General features: G+C 32.4%; 2 protein-coding genes across 4 annotated transcripts in view; one reads left to right on the top strand and one right to left on the bottom strand.

Moving 5' to 3' along the window:
- Positions 1-12,283: 12,283 nt before the first annotated feature.
- LOC134708052 (heme transporter hrg1-B-like) lies at positions 12,284-18,925 on the bottom strand. Its single transcript, XM_063568327.1, has 3 exons — positions 18,778-18,925; positions 16,859-17,026; positions 12,284-12,633 (listed from the first exon to the last, which is right to left on the bottom strand). The coding sequence occupies exons 1-3, from the start codon at positions 18,923-18,925 to the stop codon at positions 12,491-12,493; spliced, it is 459 nt and encodes a 152-aa protein (XP_063424397.1). The 3' UTR covers positions 12,284-12,490.
- Positions 17,177-21,344, top strand: part of LOC134708051 (early growth response factor homolog 1-like) — a 25,832-nt gene continuing 21,664 nt past the window's right edge. The window contains exon 1 of one of the 3 annotated variants that reach the window (XM_063568325.1): positions 17,177-17,266. The gene's annotated coding sequence lies outside the window, so the exon portion shown is untranslated. Of the gene's footprint in view, positions 17,267-18,725; positions 18,751-19,063; positions 19,173-21,344 lie in introns of those variants that run through there. The other 2 variants (XM_063568326.1, XM_063568323.1) reach the window with 2 other exon arrangements.

Genomic DNA, 21,344 nt, shown 5'->3' with positions numbered 1-21,344 from the left:
GGGTAAATATGTTTGTATTTACTTGCAGAGTGTCGGATATATATATATATATATTTGTATAAGGGTTGAATCAAGATATGAAAAATTTACAATGACAGATGATATTCACCATGCAATCTTAGCAGTCTGCGAGTGAAGTTTTGTTATAATTCATTTATTGAAAACCGTATACTTCTGTCCCATTTTCCCTTCCTTCAAGTTCATTACTTACGACAATACAACATTTTAAGGTTAATTATGGGTAAAAAATATTTAATCGATTTCCACAACTTGATATAAATAAATTCATGGTAAATAGACATCACAAATTACAGATTTAGAATCAACCAACTACACGAAAAAAGCAAATGAAACTTGCAAATTGAATAAACGTGCCTCAAAAGTTTCAGAAAACTCTCTTTGACGTCGTGGTGGTGTAACGTCTTGTTGTAGGAACATCGTGCACAACGTTAATATATATAAATTGGCATCAAGTTGCATTGCAGAAAGGATAAAGTCAGTTTTAACAATTTTAATTAATAATGACAAGACCGGATTTATACCTGGTAGATTTATTGGTGAAAACACCAGATTAATATATGATTTACTACACTACACTGAAGAAAATGATATCCCAGGCATTCTCCTTCTCATTGACTTCGAAAAAGCTTTTGATACAATACCCTGGATTTTCATAGAACAAGTTCTTGACTTTTTCAACTTTGGAAATTCCATAAAACATTGGGTTCAAACTTTTTTTACAAATATTGAATCAGCAATAACGCAGAATAATTTTCTATCCGATTTTTTTACAATTGGAAGAGGTTGCAGACAAGGGGATCCTTTATCCCCTTACATTTTCTTGTTATGTGCAGAAATTTTAGGAATATTCCTTAAAAAACAAGATTGCACACACTGAAATGTCTCGCCTTCTTTACTAATCATTGATATTATGTTGATAGTCCTAAATATAAAACTTTATTACAACTGTCACATAAACTTAACATTAACCAAGATAGCTAAACAAAGACCAATGAACCATGCAAATGAGGTCAAGGTCAGATGAACCATGCCAGGCAGACATGAACAGCTATCAATGCTTCCATGCAACAAATATAGTTGACCTATTACTTAAAGTTTAAGAAAAATAGACCAAAACACAAAAACTTAACACTGTGCAATAAACCGTGAAATTGAGGTCATGGTCAAATAAAACCTGCGGGATTGACATTAAGATCATAATATATTTCAGTATACCAAATATAGTTGACCTTTGGCATATAGGTTTAAATAAAAAGACCAAAACTTAAAATAATAACTTTTGACCACTGAACCATGAAAATGAGGTCAAGGTCAGATGACATCTACCCGCTAGACATGTACACCTTACAATCATTCCATACAACAAATACAGTAGACCTATTGCATAAAGAATGAGAAAAACAGACCAAAACACAAAAACTTAACTATAACCACTGAACCATGAAAATGAGGTCAAGGTCAGGTGACACCTGCCAGTTGGACATGTACACCTTACAGTCCTTCCATACACCAAATATCCTAGCCCTATTGCTTATAGTATCTGAGATATGGACTTGACCACCAAAACTTAACCTTGTTCACTGATTCATGAAATGAGGTCGAGGTCAAGTGAAAACTGTCTGACGGGCATGGGGACCTTGCAAGGTACGCACATACCAAATATAGTTATCCTACTACTTATAATAAGAGAGAATTCAACATTACAAAAATTCTGAACTTTTTTTTCAAGTGGTCACTGAACCATGAAAATGAGGTCAAGGACATTGGACATGTGACTGACGGAAACTTCGTAACATGAGGCATATATATACAAAGTATGAAGTATCCAGGTCTTTCACCTTCTAAAATATAAACCTTTTAAGAAGTGAGCTAACACCGCCGCCGCCGGAACACTATCCCTATGTCGAGCTTTCTGCAACAAAAGTTGCAGGCTCGACAAAAACGAATACATAAAAGGTATTACTATTGAAGACTCAGAATGATGAACACCACACTTATTTTAGATGGTTCACCAGAATCCTTAGATGATTTTTTTGTGTTTTAGAACTATATGCTGAATGGTCTGGTCTCAGGATGAATTTAGAGAAAACAAAGGTAGTTTGGATTGGGAAAAAGAAATATAGCCAAGATACAATGTGTGTAAAGTGGGGATTGGAGTGGGGTTCCAACAGATTTACGCTCTTGGGTATTAAATATTCAGTAGACTTACAAGAAATGGAAACACTAAATTTTGAACCCAAATTTAAAGAGTTAGAAAGAACAATGAAAAGCTGGTCTAACAAATACTTATCCCCAATTGGAAAAATTACAAGTACTATATATACCATGGTTTTTAGGAGTTAACATATTTAAACAAACGAATCCGAAGGATGAGTTTGTTTAAATATGTTAATGAGTAAGACACATGGTATATAAAATTTGTAATATAAATAAAATGATTGACAGCTTCAAGACCTTCAACTTATATTGGAAATTGATCACGTTACAGTTTTATCCAATGAAATAGAAGCTCGCGCAAGTCACGTTTGCGCCTCGTGTATGATCTTTTGTGTATTTCATGTAATAGAACCCCTGAATTTGCAAAAAGGAAAGGAAATGTCAGATTTTCCCAATTTTTATTTAGTTTTGCGCCCCGTGTATGGTTGTTTGCGCAAGTTTTTGACATTCTTTTTCCAAAAATCTATTGATACTGGTAAAATCCCAAATGATTGGAAGCAGGCTAATGTTGTACCTATATTTAAAAAAGGTGACAAGCATAACGCTATTAGTTATAGACCAGTTTCATTAACTGCAATATGTTGCAAAATTTTAGAACATATTTTAACAAGCAACATAAGGAAACACCTTACAATTAATAACATATTAAATGATATTCAGCATGGGTTTAGAAGCAAAAGGTCTTGTGAGACCCAACTTATCATCAGCATACAAGATCTTGCTAAATCATTGGGATATGGTAACCAAATAGATGTCATACTTTAAGATTTTTCCAAAGCTTTCGATAAAGTCCCCCATAAAAGATTAGCCCAGAAATTAGAATTTTATGGTATTAGAAATCAAAATTTAAATTGGATAAATGACTTTTTAGCTGACAGGCAACAGCAAGTACTACTAAACGGTGTAAAATCTTCAAAATTAGCAGTTGATTCTGGTGTCCCTTAGGGAACAGTTTTAGGCCCAACATTATTTTTACTCTTTATAAATGACCTACCCGAACATGTAACTTGCAATGCAAGACTTTTTGCAGATGACTGTTTATTATATAGAAATGTAAATAATTATAGTTCTGATGCACAATTACTTCAAAAAGATTTGTCTAGTTTAGTAAAATGGGAAGCGGATTGGCAAATGAATTTTAATCCTGAGAAGTGTTATGTAATTCATATTTCTAAAAAAAGTAAACCTTCCACTTTTGATTATATATTACATAATTTTATTTTAGAAGCAGTAAAAGACAGTAAATATTTAGGCGTAACTATAAGCCATGATCTTGATTTGGGAACGCATATTAACAATATTACTTGTAAGGCAAATAAAACCTTAGGTTTTCTTCGTAGGAACTTAAAAAACTGCACACGTAAGGTTAAAAACCTTACGTACACATCACTTGTCCTTCCGGTCGTCGAATACTCTTCCCCTGTCTGGGATCCGTACAAAAAACAACACATCACTCAGGTTGAGCAGGTACAGCGTAAGGCAGCCAGGTTTGTCTTCAATGATTATAAAGACAGATCACCTGGAGCAGTTTCAAATTTAATAAAATCATTGGAATGGGAAAATTTAGAATTAAGAAGGAAAAATGCTAGATTAACTATGCTGTATAAAATAAATTGGGGGTTAGTTGAAGTTCCTAAGGACAACTTAACAATTTCTGATAGAAACACTAGGGGGAAACATAAATTTAGGCAAATATCCACAAATAAAGATTTCTATAAATTTTCATTTTATCCTCGCACTATTTCGGACTGGAACTCACTACCTGAAGCAATAGGTATGCAGAGGCGGATCCAGGGGGTGGTCATCCGGTGCCGTTTTTTTTTCTGTACAAACTTTTTTTTTCACCTGCGGCGAAAAACAATCTATTTTTTTCGCGACTAGTCGTGAACATTTTTTGTCTTTCAATTTTAGCATTACATATAGTGGCAGCTGAGGGGGTAACAAACAATTTTTTTTTCAGAATTTTTTTTCTTTACAAACTTTTTTTTTCACCTGCGGCGAAAAACAATCTATTTTTTTCGCGACTAGTCGTGAACATTTTTTGTCTTTCAATTTTAGCATTACATATAGTGGCAGCTGAGGGGGTAACAAACAAATTTTTTTTCAGAATTTTTTTTCTGTACAAACTTTTTTTTTCACCTGCGGCGAAAAACAATCTATTTTTTTCGCGACTAGTCGTGAACATTTTTTGTCTTTCAATTTTAGCATTACATATAGTGGCAGCTGAGGGGGTAACAAACAATTTTTTTTTCAGAATTCAAAACAAATTATTTTTTTCCCCAAAAACTGGAAACAAACTTTTTTTCCCAAAAAAAACCATAGCCCCCCCCCCCCCCCCCCCCGAAAATCAAATGGTTGCTGTCTAATGGTGGTAAGAATTGTTTTTTTTGTTTTCAAGTATCATACAAATTAATCATATTTTACAGAATTTTCATCTCATTGAAAAATGCATATTTGTACATTTTTAGTTTTCGTACAAACTGCTTTCTTCTGTTATTTTATTAATTCGATTATTAGATTATTAATTTTATTAAAACACAATTTTAATGATAAAACACTGTATTTTTAACAGTAGCGGATCCAGGGATCGTAGATAGTGTACGTTCCCCTAATTGATCGCAAAAAAATCATGTTTTTCACAGATATTTGTAGCCGATATTTATTCCTTTTTCTATAGGTACCCCCTTTTTTAAATCGAAATTTAATTGGATCTTCGCTCAGGAAATAATAGTTTCACATTTCATTTTTTTCACAACTTTAAGAAGAAACATTTAGTAATTGTTTCCAAAATTAGGGGAATTCGTAACAATCCTATATAGTTTGAAAAAGGTCTCTAAGATTTGGGTTCACATTATTTTTTGCTTTTTGTTATGAAATGAAAACAAATGAAGATCTTGACCTTTTAGTACGTTTAACAGTTTTCTAAATATTTAAGAGCCGGATACATTTAAAACTGAAAAGGTGGAGCTTCAACCATGGAATAACATGAACATGAATATGTTATACCATGGCTGAAGCTCCGCCTTTTTTCCTTTGAATTGTAGTTGAGTTGCATATTTAATTAGCAAAGTATGGTACAACATTAATTTGCATATAATATACCATGGTTTTCCCTCACCACACTTTTTAAGCAAATTATTTCATAAAAACATCAAAGGAAAAAATCTAATTTATGTTACAATAATTAAAAGTCTTATAATTTCAAAGCTCAATCAACTATTTTTAACTTTACCAAATCTTAATAATGGATTACTAAATCAATTCATAAAAAAAATATTTGATTTTATTTGGGATGGTAAACCAGACAAAATTAAAAGGGAAACAATTGCTCAAATATATGAACTGGGTGGACTTAACATGTTAAATCTAAAACAATACATCAAAGGATTAAAACTAACTTGGATAAGAAGAATAATCAAACAAACTAATAACTATTGTAAGTTACTAGTTTGTACTGAAAAAATTGAATTAAATGAATTATTCTTGGTAGGTCCAAGAACACAAGTAAGAAATCCTTTTTGGCTGGAGGTTTTTAATGCTTGGACTGAACTACAAACCAAAGTAGCTATTAAGAACGAATATGATTTTATCCATCTAATCTTTGGAATTATAAAGAAATTAAAATTGGTAACCAAACCCCTCTGTATAAAAAATGGACTGAAAAGGGCGTCTGGCTAATAAATGATTTAATTGATAATGATGGACATTTAATGAATTGGCAGGAATTTAAAAAAAACATATGATGTTGATACCAACTTTCTTATATTTCAAGGAGTAATGTCAGCTGTTTATTCATGAAAAGTCTTAATATTAAAAATAATCAGCTTATGAAGCCTTATGGGCCAATTAAACCAACTACTATTTCTATATTTATGAAATCTACAAAAGGATCAAAAGACATGTATAATGTTTTAAATGAAAAAATAACCAATATCACATCACAGGAAAAGTGGTCATTAATCCTAAATAGACATAATATTATTTGGAATAAAATATACAGACTTCCATTTTGCATTACTAAAAACTCAAAATTACAGTAGCTCCAATACAGGATTAATCACAGAATTTTGGGAACTAATAAATTTCTCTACAAAATTAAAGTCAGACAAAACAATAAATGCACTTTCTGTTCAGGCTCAATAGAAACTATTGAACATATATTCTGGACATGTCCTAAAGTTTTTGATGTTTGGGAAGAACTTAATAAATGGATATTTGCAAAAGTCCAAATTGAACTACCACTTAATTTAGATATTGTCTTATTTGGGATATTAGAAAAAACAGAAAAAAACTACATAAGAAATCTCATAATACTATTAACCAAATATTATATATACAAAACAAAAATGCAATGTGGACAAGTAAATAGTGTAGCCTTAAAATTTGTTAATATTTTTATTAATATAAATTTGTTCATTGAAAAAATAATATTTTATAAAAATAAACCATTGCAAAGAGCGTACACCTGCCCTGGCTCATTACTAATAGAATGATTTTATAAGCTAACTCTCACGTAATAAAAATATCTACCCAATCCATGCTACCTTAGATTTAGATTTTCTATTCTTTTTTAAAATTATTAATAATATTAATATACGTTTATAGAAGGATTCAAAATATCAACTTTATGTACTTGTCTCGATTTTGCTGATGTACTATGAACTTATTTACTATAATTATATTACATATATGAAGTTCTTTGCCAATAAACACATTACAAAAAAAAAAGCATGTTTAGATTCAGCATATCAAAGAACAAAAACCAAGAATTCAATTTTTGTTCAAAAACTTAGTTCCATTTTTAACACTTTCAACCTTAATGTGAACCAAATTAAAACCGGGTCAAAAATAATTTAAAACAAGAATGTGTCCATAGTACACTGATGCCCCACTCCCACTATCATTTTCTATGTTAAATGGACCATGAAATTGGAATGAGGACCAATTTGAAAAAGGTGCCTCAAAATAAACATCTTATAGCTAACTATGGGAATGTGCTTTGCTCATTGTTGAAGGCTGTGACCTATAGTTTTTTTAATTTCTGTGTCAGTTACTCTCTTATAGAGAGTTGTCTCATTGACAATCAAACCATATCTTCTTTTTTATATCCAAATATTCTCTTAAATTTTGCATATTTGATGAACTCAAACAAATTTTATTTTTGGATCCTTTGAACCTCAATGTGGATCAATTAAAAGCGGGGACCAAAATTAAACCAGATGCTCCGCAGGGCGTAGCTTTATACGACCCCAGAGGTTGAACCCTGAACGGTTGGGGCTAGTATGGACACAACATTCAAGCTGGATTCAGCTATAAATTTGGATTGTGATTAAATAGTTGACACAGCATAGGTTTCTGACACAGAATGAATGTGTTCTAATGACCTTAAAATTTTTGTTTTCTCTTAGAGAAATTCACTATGCTGTTGAATATTAATCCTCTCAAAAAAATGTTTGAAGAAATTTTCATTTTATTTATGAAATTTCATTTCAAATGAGAAAATTGAACCCATTTTTTTAATCACATCCCCCTTTCCCTTATTCCAAATAAATCTCAATTAAATTTCTAATGAAGTTTGCAACAATAACTACTCATTTAAATACATCATAAAATATTAAGATGTAAAAAAAACTGCTTGTTATCACTGAATGGTAAAGATTATTTTAATTTATCAGTTGGTAGTAAAAAGTGAATATACATTGTATATAACAAAGATTTGAGTTGATTCTGGACAAAGAAAGATAACTCCAATTAAAAAAAAATATTGCTATTTCACAATATTGTGCAATTAGATATTTCTTGCTTACTATTCTGGACAAAGAAAGATAACTCTAATTAAAAAAAAATATTGCTATTTCACAATATTGTGCAATTAGATATTTCTTGCCATTGTGCAATACTGTGCAATTGAAAAGACTTGCTATTGCACAATACTTAATATAATATTTTAGATCCTGATTTGGACCAACTTGAAAACTGGGCCCATAATCAAAAATCTAAGTACATGTTTGGATTCAGCATATCAAAGAACCCCAAGATTTCAATTTTTGTTAAAATCAAACTAAGTTTAATTTTGGACCCTTTGGACTTTAATGTAGACCAATTTGAAAACAGGACCAAAAATGAAGAATCTACATACACAGTTACATTTGGCATATCAAAGAACCCCATTTATTCAATTTTTAATGAAATCAAACAAAGTTTAATTTTGGACCTCGACTTGGACCAACTTGAAAACTGGGCCAATAATCAAGAATCTAAATACATTTTTAGATTCAGCATATCAAAGAACCCAACCGATTAATTTTTTGTCAAAATCAAACTAAGTTTAATTTTGGACCCTTGGACCTTAATTTAGACCAATTTGAAAATGGACCAAAAATTAAGAATCTACATACACAGTTAGATTCCGCATATCAAAGAACCCCAATTATTCAATTCTTGATGAAATCAAACAAAGTTTAATTTTGGACCCTTTGGGCCCCTTTTTCCTAAACTGTTAGGACCAAAACTCCCAAAATCAATACCAACCTTCCTTTTATGGTCATAAACCTTGTGTATAAATTTCATAGATTTCTATTTACTTGTACTAAAGTTATGGTGCGAAAACCAAGAAAAATGCTTATTTGGGTCCCTTTTTGGCCCCTAATTTCTAAACTGTTGGGACCTAAACTCCCAAAATCAATACCAACCTTCCTTTTGTGGTCATAAACATTGTGTATAAATTTCATTGATTCCTATTAACTTAAACTAAAGTTATTGTGCGAAAACCAAGAATAATGCTTATTTGGGCCCTTTTTTGTCCCCTTATTCCTAAACTGTTGCAACCAAAACTCCCAAAATCAATCCCAACCTTTCTTTTGTGGTCATAAACCTTGTGTAAAAATTTCATAGATTTCTATTAACTTAAACTAAAGTTATAGCGCGAAAACCAAGAAAATGCTTATTTGGGCCCTTTTTGGCCCCTAATTCCTAAAATGTTGGGACCAAAACTCCCAAAATCAATACCAACCTTCCTTTTGTGGTCATAAACCTTGTGTTAAAATTTCATAGATTTCTATTCACTTTTACTAAAGTTAGAGTGCGAAAACTAAAAGTATTCGGACGACGACGACGACGACGACGACGACGACGACGACGACGCCAACGTGATAGCAATATACGACGAAATTTTTTTCAAAATTTGCGGTCGTATAAAAAGTCTAAATACACCATTAGCTATCAAATATTGAAGTCCGTCAGAAACTGTAGATCACTGAAGACTTTGAATTAAACCCCATTGAAATTGGTCATGAAATAAGCAGTTAATACAAGGTCCATGTATTAAAAGGCTGTTTTCGGATCTTTGGTCCAGTTGTTGTCTCTTCGACATATTTGACATATTCCTCATTTCCATTCTTAATTAGGGCCCCGCCGAAAAGGCGGGTCGCCCTATAGTGATCAGTCTGTCCGTCCGTCCGTCTGTCCGTCCGTCTGTCCGTCCGTCCGTAACACTTTCGTGTCCGCTCCATATCTAGAGAACCATAATGATTTCATACTTTATACTTTACATGTATATTAACCACCACCAGAGGGTGTGTCATGATGTATGTACAACTTCCTAGGTCAAAGGTCAAGGTCAAAAACTTTGGTTTCAGTTGACAACCCTGTGTTCTTTGGTGAAGATCGTGTCCGCTCCATATCTAGATAACCGTTATGATTTTATACTTAATACTTAACATGATTATTAACCAACACCCAAGGGTGTGTCATGATGTATGTACAACTTCCTAGGTCAAAGGTCAAGGTCAAAACCTTTGGTTTCAGTTGACAACCCCGTGTCCTGTGGTGAAGATCGTGTCCGCTCCATATCTAGATAACCGTTATGATTTCAAAGTTTATACTTGTCATCCATTTTAACCACCACCAGAGGGCGTGTCATGATGTATGTACAACTTCCTAGGTCAAAGGTCAACGTCAAAAAAACTTTGGTTTCAGTTGACAACCCTGTGTTCTGTTGTGAAGATTGTGTCCGCTCTATATCTTGAGAACCATTATGATTTCAAATATTATACTTGACATCCATTTTAACCAACACCAGAGGGTGTGTCATGATGTATGTACCACTTCCTAGGTCAAAGGTCTGTCTGTCTGTTGGTCTGTCCATCGCTAACAAATTTGATCCACACTATATTTTGAGAGGACAGCTGTTATTATTTCATACTTTATACCTGACAAACATTTTCAACTTAACATATATATTAAATGTGTCATAATGTATGCATCCTAGGTCAAAGGTCAGTCCGTTGGTCTGTCCATCCGTTCGTTGTTCTTAACAAATTGTGTCCGCTTTACCTCTCGAGAACCGTTAATATTTCATACTTTATACTTGGTGGGTCATAATATATTGAAGGCATAATTCTAAAAATATGTGACAAATATCAATTGGGCAGCATCTTTAAACATTGTTCAAACATCAATCCATATATCCAGAAGTCACCTTAGAGTAGTCAACAATGAGTTCACATCATGCAGTCATATCACTATTATACTATGAAAGTAAGTTGAGAATATTTATCAGTTTTAACTTAAAATCTTAGATTAAAATCACATGTGAGACTATGTAATAACTTCCAAATAATGCTTCATATCAGATTATCCATACAACTTATTTACCCCACATTATTGACAGCGGGGCCCAAAGAGATGGCTCCCATCTCAATGAAATCTAGTTTTATTTGGCCCCTAATTCCTTAACAGTTAAGGCCATAGACCCCAAACTCAATCCATATCTTTCTTTTTTGAAATAGACCTTGTGGTACAATTTCATGGAAATCCATATGTTTATAGTCAAGTAATTTTCTGTTAACCAGAAAATCATTGTTTTCTGGCCCCTTTTTGGTCCCTCATTCCAAAACACTTTGGACCCATAACCCCCAAAATCAATCCCAACCTTCCAATTGAGGTATGGAACCTTGTGGTATAATTCATAGAAATCTTACACACAATTCACTGTTCTAAAACAAGAACAATGCTTGTTTATGGCCCCTAATTCATAAACAGTTAAAACAATAACCCCAAAAAGCAATCCCAACTTTCTTAAAGTAGAAACTAAGGAACATTGTGGCACAAGTTCATAGAAATCATCTACTTATACTCAAGTTATTATATTGAAACCAAATGTCTTTGAACCATGAGGACAACACATAGTGATAACATAATATGACAGCAATGATTTTGCAGTAGTTTAAAAGTTAACTCATTACAAAATTTTGCAATAGTGCAAATAGCTTACTATTAGATTGGTGAGATATAAAAACTGGCAAATTCAGATGAAGTGATTAAGACCTTGCAAGGATCATATTTACCAAACAGTTATTCTCTTTACAAACAATAAGTTAGACATTCTCTTAATATAAAGAAACTACACATACTTTATCAAGCAGTCCCTCAACAATGAAAATGACCTCAATGAGGATTTTCATCTGAAAGGCATAAGGTATCTATAATGACTACATACAAGACAAAGAAGTATCCAGATCTTCTACATTCTGATCTATAAAGCTTTAAACATATAGTTTACACCACGTACTGCGTTAAAAACATAGTTTACACCACATATACTGGGTTAAACATATAGTTTACACCACGTACTGCGTTAAAACATAGTTTACATCACATATACTGGGTTAAACATATAGTTTACACCATGTACTGCTTTAAAATCATAGTTAACACCACATATACTGGGTCAAACATATAGTTTACACCACTGCCGCCAGACTAGCATCCTTATGTCTGGTATTCTGAATAAAACAACCTTCAGTCAGAATTTATTGTCATAGGGCGCAAGTTCCATAGCAGGAAAGTCGCCTCCCAAAACATCAATATAATTTATTGTCATACCTTTTCGAGATTTATTAAAAGACACTGGCTATGATGATTACCCACAAAAAGTAACAGTAAGAAATAACTAATAGTTACTTGTGAGTATATTTGCTGAAATTTTTGATACTTTTTGCTGGTAATTGTAGCCAGTACCTGTTTTCCTCATTAAAACAATAAGTAAGAAAAAACAAAAAATATATTTAGAATTGGCACATATGTACAAACAACAATAAATATAAAATTAAGTCAAGAAGGCTCTAACAACTTACTGTAGCTCTTACAACATGGGACTTTTATACTGTCAATAAATAATGTCCCGGTTAACATAACAACAAAATATACCTTTAACAAATGATATATAATAGTACAATTTGTGCATAAGATTTTAAACTTCATTAATTTCTTCATAAGAATTTAATGTCTGTCTTCGATACATCCTTGAAAAGAAAAAAAAGGAAAATCCCCATTTCCAAGTCATGAAACACCACACTGTTGTTAAGTAATATCCTTGTCCCTGAATAACTAGATCTGTAAATACACAAAAATAAAAATATTATTTCAAATCGAATGTTTTTACAAACATAATCCCTCCATGATCATGATACCAATTATATTTCAAGAAAAATGTCTTTTTCTTCCTTTTAATGATATGATTGTTTCTGTTTAATTTATCCCCAAAGTTTATAGACCAGGAATGGTTTAGGGTCTTACATATTGTATAGAGTACTATAGACACTTGTGTATACTGTCAAAACCTGTATGTTGCACTCTAAATGTACTCATTATTTTTTTCCTGGTAACTGTCACATTGTCACATTTCTTAATTATCCATAGATGGGATCTTCTCTGAAAATATATACCTTTATAAAAGAACTGGTGCAAATCTTTGAGTTTTAAAAAGATTTAGTACTGTTGTTTACCCCTCATTTCTTTGGTTGATATGGTCAAGCTTTTTGTCCTCTCCTGGTTTTATGCATTATCCTTTTTACAGCCAGGTATTTATGTTAAATTGTTTTGTGCACTTTTGTTTTGCCCATTATTATCAATTGATAAAATTGAGAATGGAAATGGGGAATGTGTCAAAGAGACAACAACCCGACCAAAATAAAAAAAAAAAACAACAGCAGAAGGTCACCAACAGGTCTTCAATGTAGTGAGAAATTCCCGCACCCGGAGGCGTCCTTCAGCTATCCCCTAAACAAATATATATTAGTTCAGTGATAATGATATTTTTTATGTTTTTTTTTAGGCATAAATGAGTATATTTAAGCACACATAACTCTCTATTCTTTACTTTAATTATTTAAACAATTTCTCTATTCTGTAGCATAGATATGCAGACACTAAGAAAATAATAAATACAGGACCATTGACCAATTGATTCATTATATCATTTTTGTTTTTGTTTTGAGACATTCAATATGTATCTCTTGAAGAAATACCTCTTTTTAGTTTTAGTTTTATTAGTACATAAAATAGAGAATGGAAATGGGGAATGGGTGAAAGGGACAACAACTGGACCAAAGAGCAGACAACAGCCGAAGGCCACCAATGGGTCTTCAATGCAGCGTGAAACTCTCACACTTTGAGGCATTCTTCAGCTGGGCCCTAAACAAAAAGGTATACTAGTTCAGTGAAAATGGACGTCCTACTGAAATACCGAAAAACAACAATAGTCATAATTTTGTTCATGTAATAAACCCTATGCAAAAACTACTTTAGTAGTACTAGTGTTAAGCTGCTATCTAGGAAAGGTGGATTTGCTTATCATTCAAAAGTGACTAAAATCAATCAAAGTCCTAGCCTAAACCCTGTGGTTAAGGTCACTACATACCGAAAAGCAGCTAGGAGTACAGGGAGACAACAATTTGATCGCAATACATTTTCAAAGATTTGGATAAGATAAAGGATATGAAAGTGTATGTATACATGTTTGGTAGTAATTAAAATTTCAAGCCATTCAAGTATATAAAGCATATTTAAATTTTTTGTTAAATTTGAAGTATCAAATGACATTAACTGGTAAATAATAAAGTAATAAAAGCCATTGGGTCTTCCAAAAGGGTTGGATGATCTATGTCTTTTAAATAGGTGTTTTATAATCAAGAACTAGTTCTTGCACATGTACTTGCACATATTTCACATTTAGGCATATATTTTAGTACAGTTAAACCATATATTAATTTTTTGAACATCTATCATATTGATGTGACAGGAAGTATTAATATGTTTTAAACCAGAAGAAGCATATTATCTTCTTAATTAAAAGAAAAGACCATAAAAAAACAAATGATTTTGGAATCGGTGTGAAGAAAGCTTTCAGTCTGGAAGTGATATTTTAGAAAAATCAAAAGTAGTTAATTGTCTCCCTTATTTCAGGCAAAGTAAATAGAAACCATATATACATCTTCTGACATCAGACTCGGACTTCTCTTGAACTGAATTTTAATGTGCGTATTGTTATGCGTTTACTTTTCTACATTGGCTAGAGGTATAGGGAGAGGGTTGAGATCTCACAAACATGTTTAACTCCGCCGCATTTTTGCGCCTGTCCCAAGTCAGGAGCCTCTGGCCTTTGTTAGTCTTGTATTATTTTAATTTTAGTTTCTGGTGTACAATTTGGAAATTAGTATGGCCTTCATTATCACTGAACTAGTATATATTTGTTTAGGGGCCATGCAGTTGAAGGACGCCCCGGGTGCGGGAATTTCTCGCTACATTGAAGACCTGTTGGTGACCTTCTGCTGTTGTTTTTTTATTTGGTCGGGTTGTTGTCTCTTTGACACATTCCCCATTTCCATTCTCAATTTTATACTTCAGGAATTAGAATAAAAAAGTATAAATTGATGCCAGAAGAAACCAAAATTGGCTTCTCATCAACCTTATGAAAATTCAGTTGTGAAAAGATCTTCAACTGTTCAGTATTATAAATTAATTGTTATCTTAAACATTGCAGGGGAAATAACTCCAGGACCTAATGCATAGGAAGTTATCAGATTTATTCAAACCAGATTTAAAAATGTTTGTCTTCTTGTACAAAACACTTCATAATTACCTTAATTATTTTTATTATATCTTTAACAGAGTAGCAATAACAAGCTAAAAACTAGAACATCATAACAACCATTTAATAGCTTTGATCAAATTATTATAATTTTAATTCTTTGGAAAGCTAGTATATATCATGTGATAATTAATGCAGATTTACAGTTCTAACTGTGTATTACGTGTATTAATAAAAAAGTTTGTCCCTCCATGTAAATGTAATCGCATAAGGGGACGACCATTTGATATTCTGGGGTGGGCCAGGAGGATTTTGAAAATAAATAACTCAGCCTTGATAATCACAAAAATAAATGGTTTGTTCTGTGGTAGTTTGAAAATAAATGACCTGACTTGCAATGTATTGAAAATAAATAACTCAGCAGGTCTATAGCTTCTTGGGCCTTCAGCATTCAAAAACCCTTCAAAAATTTTTTTGCCTCGCTCTGCTCGGAGAAATATGTTTGACAATACTTTTGAAAGAGGCTAGGTTTGGTCAAACAAAACTAAATTAACTTAAATACTATGTATGTATGCAATATATGTATATTACTTTGAAATATAAATGATTCATTTCGTGAAGAAAATTATGAAATACTTAATCTAATTACTAGTATTCCAATTGTCTTTTATAATATACTTATCACTATGTATTTGTGTTTCGTTTGTTCTGTACATGTATCGCTATGTATTATCTTAAAAATGTTTGTATATTATATTGTCCTCTTTTACAAAAGTATGTGACTGAGGTTATGAATGAAATCTTGAATGATCTTAAAATTTCTGCAGGGGATAATGATTTTTCTGATTGAATGGTACATAATGACTTGCCTATATTATTCATAATTAACAAATATTTAAAAAATTGTATGTTTTTCGAATATCATTAATATAGTTGTGAAAATGAATAATCAGTCCCTTGCTTTAATGAAAATGAAAAATCTTGCTTCAATAGTGCAGAAAATGAATAATCTGTCCTCTCAGTTTACAAAAATAAATAACCGATCAAAAACAAATCCTCCTGCCCCCCCCCCCCCCCCCCCCCCCCCCCCCCCAGAATATCAAATGGTCGTCCCCTAAGCATCTTACCGATCATTTTTCTTTCTAATATCATTAATTCTACATGTTACTAAACATGTATGTCATCATAATAACTGTATTTGTTTACCTTAACTATTGTGTCTTGTCTGTATTTATATTGTATGTTTCTCTGTAAACTTGTATCTAGTTTTCAGAGAATAAAGTATCTATCTATCTAACATGTATCTTGCTAATGTTACCATGGCTACAGTCATTTAAGTATAACTAATATAAATGACTAAACACATGAATACTTTTGATTTATCTTTTCATGTCAGAGCTTTAAATTTTAAACCCATGCATGATCAAGAAGTACATGTATTGAAGTTAACTCAACTTAGTTTGACCATATAACACTTAGCTTTATGTCAATGTTTTCCTCCTTTGTTTTTTTTTATACATATAAAAATACCTAATCAAAAAATTTAACAAGTAAACAATGCAAAAGTTTTAAAGTCAATTGCAATAGGCCATGACTGAGGAGGTGGTGCCCAAATATCTAAGGTTTACCATTCCCAATAAACTGACCTTACCACAAATTATTGATGCCTCACCAAAAAACATCATACCTAAACTAGCCTTTTTTACTATCTCAAAAGGAGACAAAACAATGATAAAGACAAAATATTACCTTGATTCTGTGTAACAGCAAGTGCTAAATAAACAGCAAATCCTACTACTCCAGCTAACTGTATAAAGCAACCAGTCAACATCAATAACTTGAGATTTGGCAGACGATCCTGACTTTTCTTTTTCATATACCATAAATGGAGAAAAAATGTTCCTAATGCAGCCAAACCTGAAAATTAAAAAAAACTGTCTATGGCTTTAAAAACATATAGATGAATTAAACAATAAACTTAGTACTATGTTATGAGAGCATAATTCACTACAGATCAGTAGAAAAAAATGATATTGAATGTGGATTAACTACATTTCATTGAATGAACAAAACAGTGAACAAATTGTTCAAGCCAGATTCAATGTAGATCACTAGATAATGATTGTCAGACAAACCAAAACCAAACCTGTCCTGCTGGTAAAAATTCTGTTAAGAAAGTACCAGTTTATTATGTAAATAGATATAGGAAGATGTTGTATGCCAAATTGCCAATGAGACACCTCTCCATCCAAGTCACAATTTATAAAAGTAAACCATTATAGGTCAAGGTATGGCTTTAACACAACATGGAGCCTTGGCTCACACTGAACAGCAAGCTATGATTAATGGTCCCAAAAATTACTGGTGTAAAACCATTCAAACAGGGAAAACCAACATTCTAATCTATATAAAAACGAGAAACGAGAAACACTTATGAACCACATAAACATACGACAACCACTGAACATTTATGATATGTGGCATTTTTTTCAACAAAAAAAAAATTACAGCTAAATGAATGCACCAAAGGCATAAACCTTGCTATTCAAAAGAAGAAAGTGTTGGTTTTTTTTTAAATTTTACTAATAATTAGATATAATCTTTACCTATATGTTTAAAATTTTGGTAAAACAAAAAAGTCACAATTTGTGACAAAATTGCAAATTTTTTAAAATCAGTTATTTCAGATAGTCCTAGGAGTAATACACCTCAATGTGTACTGGGACTTAAGTTATATGTATATAAAAAATAAATTTGAAAACTTTTATTTGAGATCAACATTAATATTGCATTTTTGTTTTATCTAATGGCAGTTTCTACATATCCAGTAAGTTGTTTTGGGAGCAAGTTTCAGTTAGTTTCATATTTGGTGAAACCACTCAAATGAGTGATGCAGCAATATATATATAGTTATCAAAGGTACCAGGATTATAATTTAGTACATCAGACGCGCGTTTCGTCTACAATATGCACATCATATGTGCAGACTTTACAATTCCACTCTTCAATATTTTTTGTTTAAAGGTATATAAACTTTCAATGACTGTCATGATTCATTTGAAAAATATATTTTTTTGCATCTAAACTGTACTAGTAACTATTAAACTTAAAAAATTTAAAACAATTAATACTTAAAACTTTTTAAACATAATAATATAAGAATAAGAATAATCATAATAATTGACTGCAATTCTGCATTCTCATTATAGGCTAATACATGTAGCATTAGAAAACCTCTTTGATAAAACATTATATTCACCGTCCTATATTTTGACTTTAGTGGAACCTTAAGTTATATAAAAAGACAGATTTAGGAGGGCAGGGAGAGTTGCTCTCCATGTGGAACTACATTTAATGTACGGTTAATGTATGCTTTTTACCGGTTCTACTCCTAAAGTAAAGAATGCAGAGTATGAAAGGACTCTATTAATGAGATCTTTAACACCCATCCCCCTTTTTCCCCAAAATCCTGGATCCGCATCTATTATATATTATGAGCATGACTGGATCAGAAGTCATGATTATTACAATGGTATTCATTTTCAAAACAATTTATCTTCTTAGGGTATAATAACATGTCAGGTTTGGGAAAGGTCAATAATTAGAACAAGGATTCACGTACAACACCTTGATTTTTGACAGTTTGTTTTTACATTCTATATATTTACCTGAAATTAGTCCCCACAAAGCAGCATTCCAATTTCCGTATTTTATTCCAAAAACAATGAAAACCGAAAGTCCGATGATAAATCCAGTAAAGCTGTACACAAGTCTTACTTTTAGCCCACAAGCTGGACATGTACATTCTTCTGCCATTTTTTTTATGTAAGGGACTGACACGCAAGAAAACCCGGGCCTTATTGATTTTTGCTCCAAGCGTTCTAATTAAAATGGGACGTTCATAATGCATTAACTTAAACAGTACTAATTTTTCTATGTACAGCATTATCCAAAAGTTTATAAAAAAGAATTTCCGGAAATAGTGTTCGAACTTGATTAATATTTAGATATTCCCATCCCATTATGGAACCACCAGCATCAGTTGCATCGCATCAACAAAAATGTATGTACTACACCTAAACTATCCTAGACATGATTATTATAAAAAAAAAAACGGAACGTTATTTGACAAATGAACTGAAATACCCCCTCCCCACAGAAAAAAATATCACTAAAAACACACAAGTTGAAGTTCACTGTCACAAGCCTCACAACAGTCAACAGAACAGGGCAGTAATACTCATAACCATTAATGTGCTGAATTATACCTCAATTGACGTATTTATGAAACATTTGTGATATGTTTATATAATTAGGCATACTATTGTATACAGTGTATAAGGCACAGGACAGCCTGATTCATCTTATTGGCACATGACACATCCTGACTAAATTAAGTTTAACTTACCCTGTTAAACTTGTGCTGGACACTGCCTTAGAGTCGACTAACCTTCTCCATGACACATCCTGACTTAATTAAGTTTAACGTACCCTGTTAAACTTGTGCACTACACTGCCTTAGAGTCAACTAACCTTCTCCATGGCACATCCTAAATTAAATTAACCCTGTGCAGTGCATAGCACAACCTGAGTCAACTCAACCATGCATGTGCATGGCACATCTTGAGTTTAACTTTAATTTCCCTATCATACATGTACATATAGGAAGATGTGGTATGAGTGCCAATGAGACCACTCTCCATCCAAGTAACAATTTATAAAATTAAACCAAGTAGGTCAAGGTACGGCCTTCAACAGAGAGCTTTAGCTCACACCAAACAGCAAGCTATCAAGGGCCCCAAAAAATACTAGTGTAAAACCATGCATTCAAACGGTCTAATAACATGCCTATTCACAGATAACCTGAGTCAACAAACCCTCTACATGGCAGATTCTAAGTTTAGCTTACCCTATAATGCACAGCATGTCCTGAGTCGACTAACCTTGTACATGACACATCTGAAGTTTTAACTTACCCTGTGCAATGGGGAATTTAATTTTATTTTGATTTTGTACATTTTTCTGAGCTCTATTAATTAATTATTAATGCATTAATTCTTTATGGTATGTAGATTTTTTTCAGTTGCAATTTTTAACACAGCAAAATTGGCATAGCTTTTGCACACAAGTCACAATACATTAACTAGGGAGGTATATTTTAACTTTCGTTATTATGTACAGACTCAGAATCGGGGCTAAGTATAGATATATATATTTATCATATACTTAGCATTAATATCATAGCTTTTGCATATGTGTAACGAACGGAAGTACACAAGCCATTATTTCCCACCCAGGCTGATAACCCATATCAGCCCGGTCTGATAACCCATATCAGGGGCGTCTCGTGCAAAAACCCATAACAGTGCTTCTCATGCAAGTTACTTCCGGTGTTTCCGGTATTGGTTGTTTACTTTTCCATTGTGACGTCAGATATTTTTTATGACGACGTCAAAGTTTACGTGAACTTTTGTGGGGATAGTTAAGTACTTGCTCACAAATGACATTGGCAATTGTGAATCATTTTATAGTACAACAAACATGGAGTAATAATGATCATAAAACTCTTCCAAATTTTCAATGTTTCAAAAAAGGAAATGTTACCATACATATATGTGGAGGTAGTGATGCTGTTGTTGGACAATTATAAAATATATTATTCATAACTTAACTTCTTTATAAAGTTTTTGACTGTTTTAGTTGTTACATATATTTGGCCTTACATAAAACTATTGTCGGAAGTATATGACAGTCTGCACGGTTAGCCACTAGTCCGATGCCCCAGACTAGTAAAATTCCATTCGGACTAGTAATTTTTTGCAAAATTTTGTTTGGCCAAATAAGAAAAATGTTAGAATATTGGTCTTCGGACTAGTAGTTGAAAAAGTTTTTGGTGCAGACTGATATGATAAAGAGATTAATACATGGCCTTTTCCATATCAGCCTGGGTATCATCCCTCGACCAATATCAGCGCCTCGACTCCGTCTCGGGCTGATATGGGGGTCTCGGGATGATACCCAGGCTGATATGGAAAAGGCCATGTATTAATCTCTATATAATATATACAATGTATATCAAATATTTTGCAATGTGTACTGTGTTGCTTACAAAGTAAAAGGAGCATGTCATTTCAGGACTAAAGTTATTTTTCAATGTGCTCATACTTTTCCAAATCAAAACATACTAAAAACAAGGAATGAGTTGTCAAAATGACAGCAAAGTTGATTTGCTGTA

The sequence above is a fragment of the Mytilus trossulus genome, chromosome 2 (genome assembly GCF_036588685.1).
Source record: "Mytilus trossulus isolate FHL-02 chromosome 2, PNRI_Mtr1.1.1.hap1, whole genome shotgun sequence".
Classification (NCBI taxonomy): domain Eukaryota; kingdom Metazoa; phylum Mollusca; class Bivalvia; order Mytilida; family Mytilidae; genus Mytilus; species Mytilus trossulus.
This window is presented reverse-complemented; position numbering and strand designations above follow the sequence as displayed.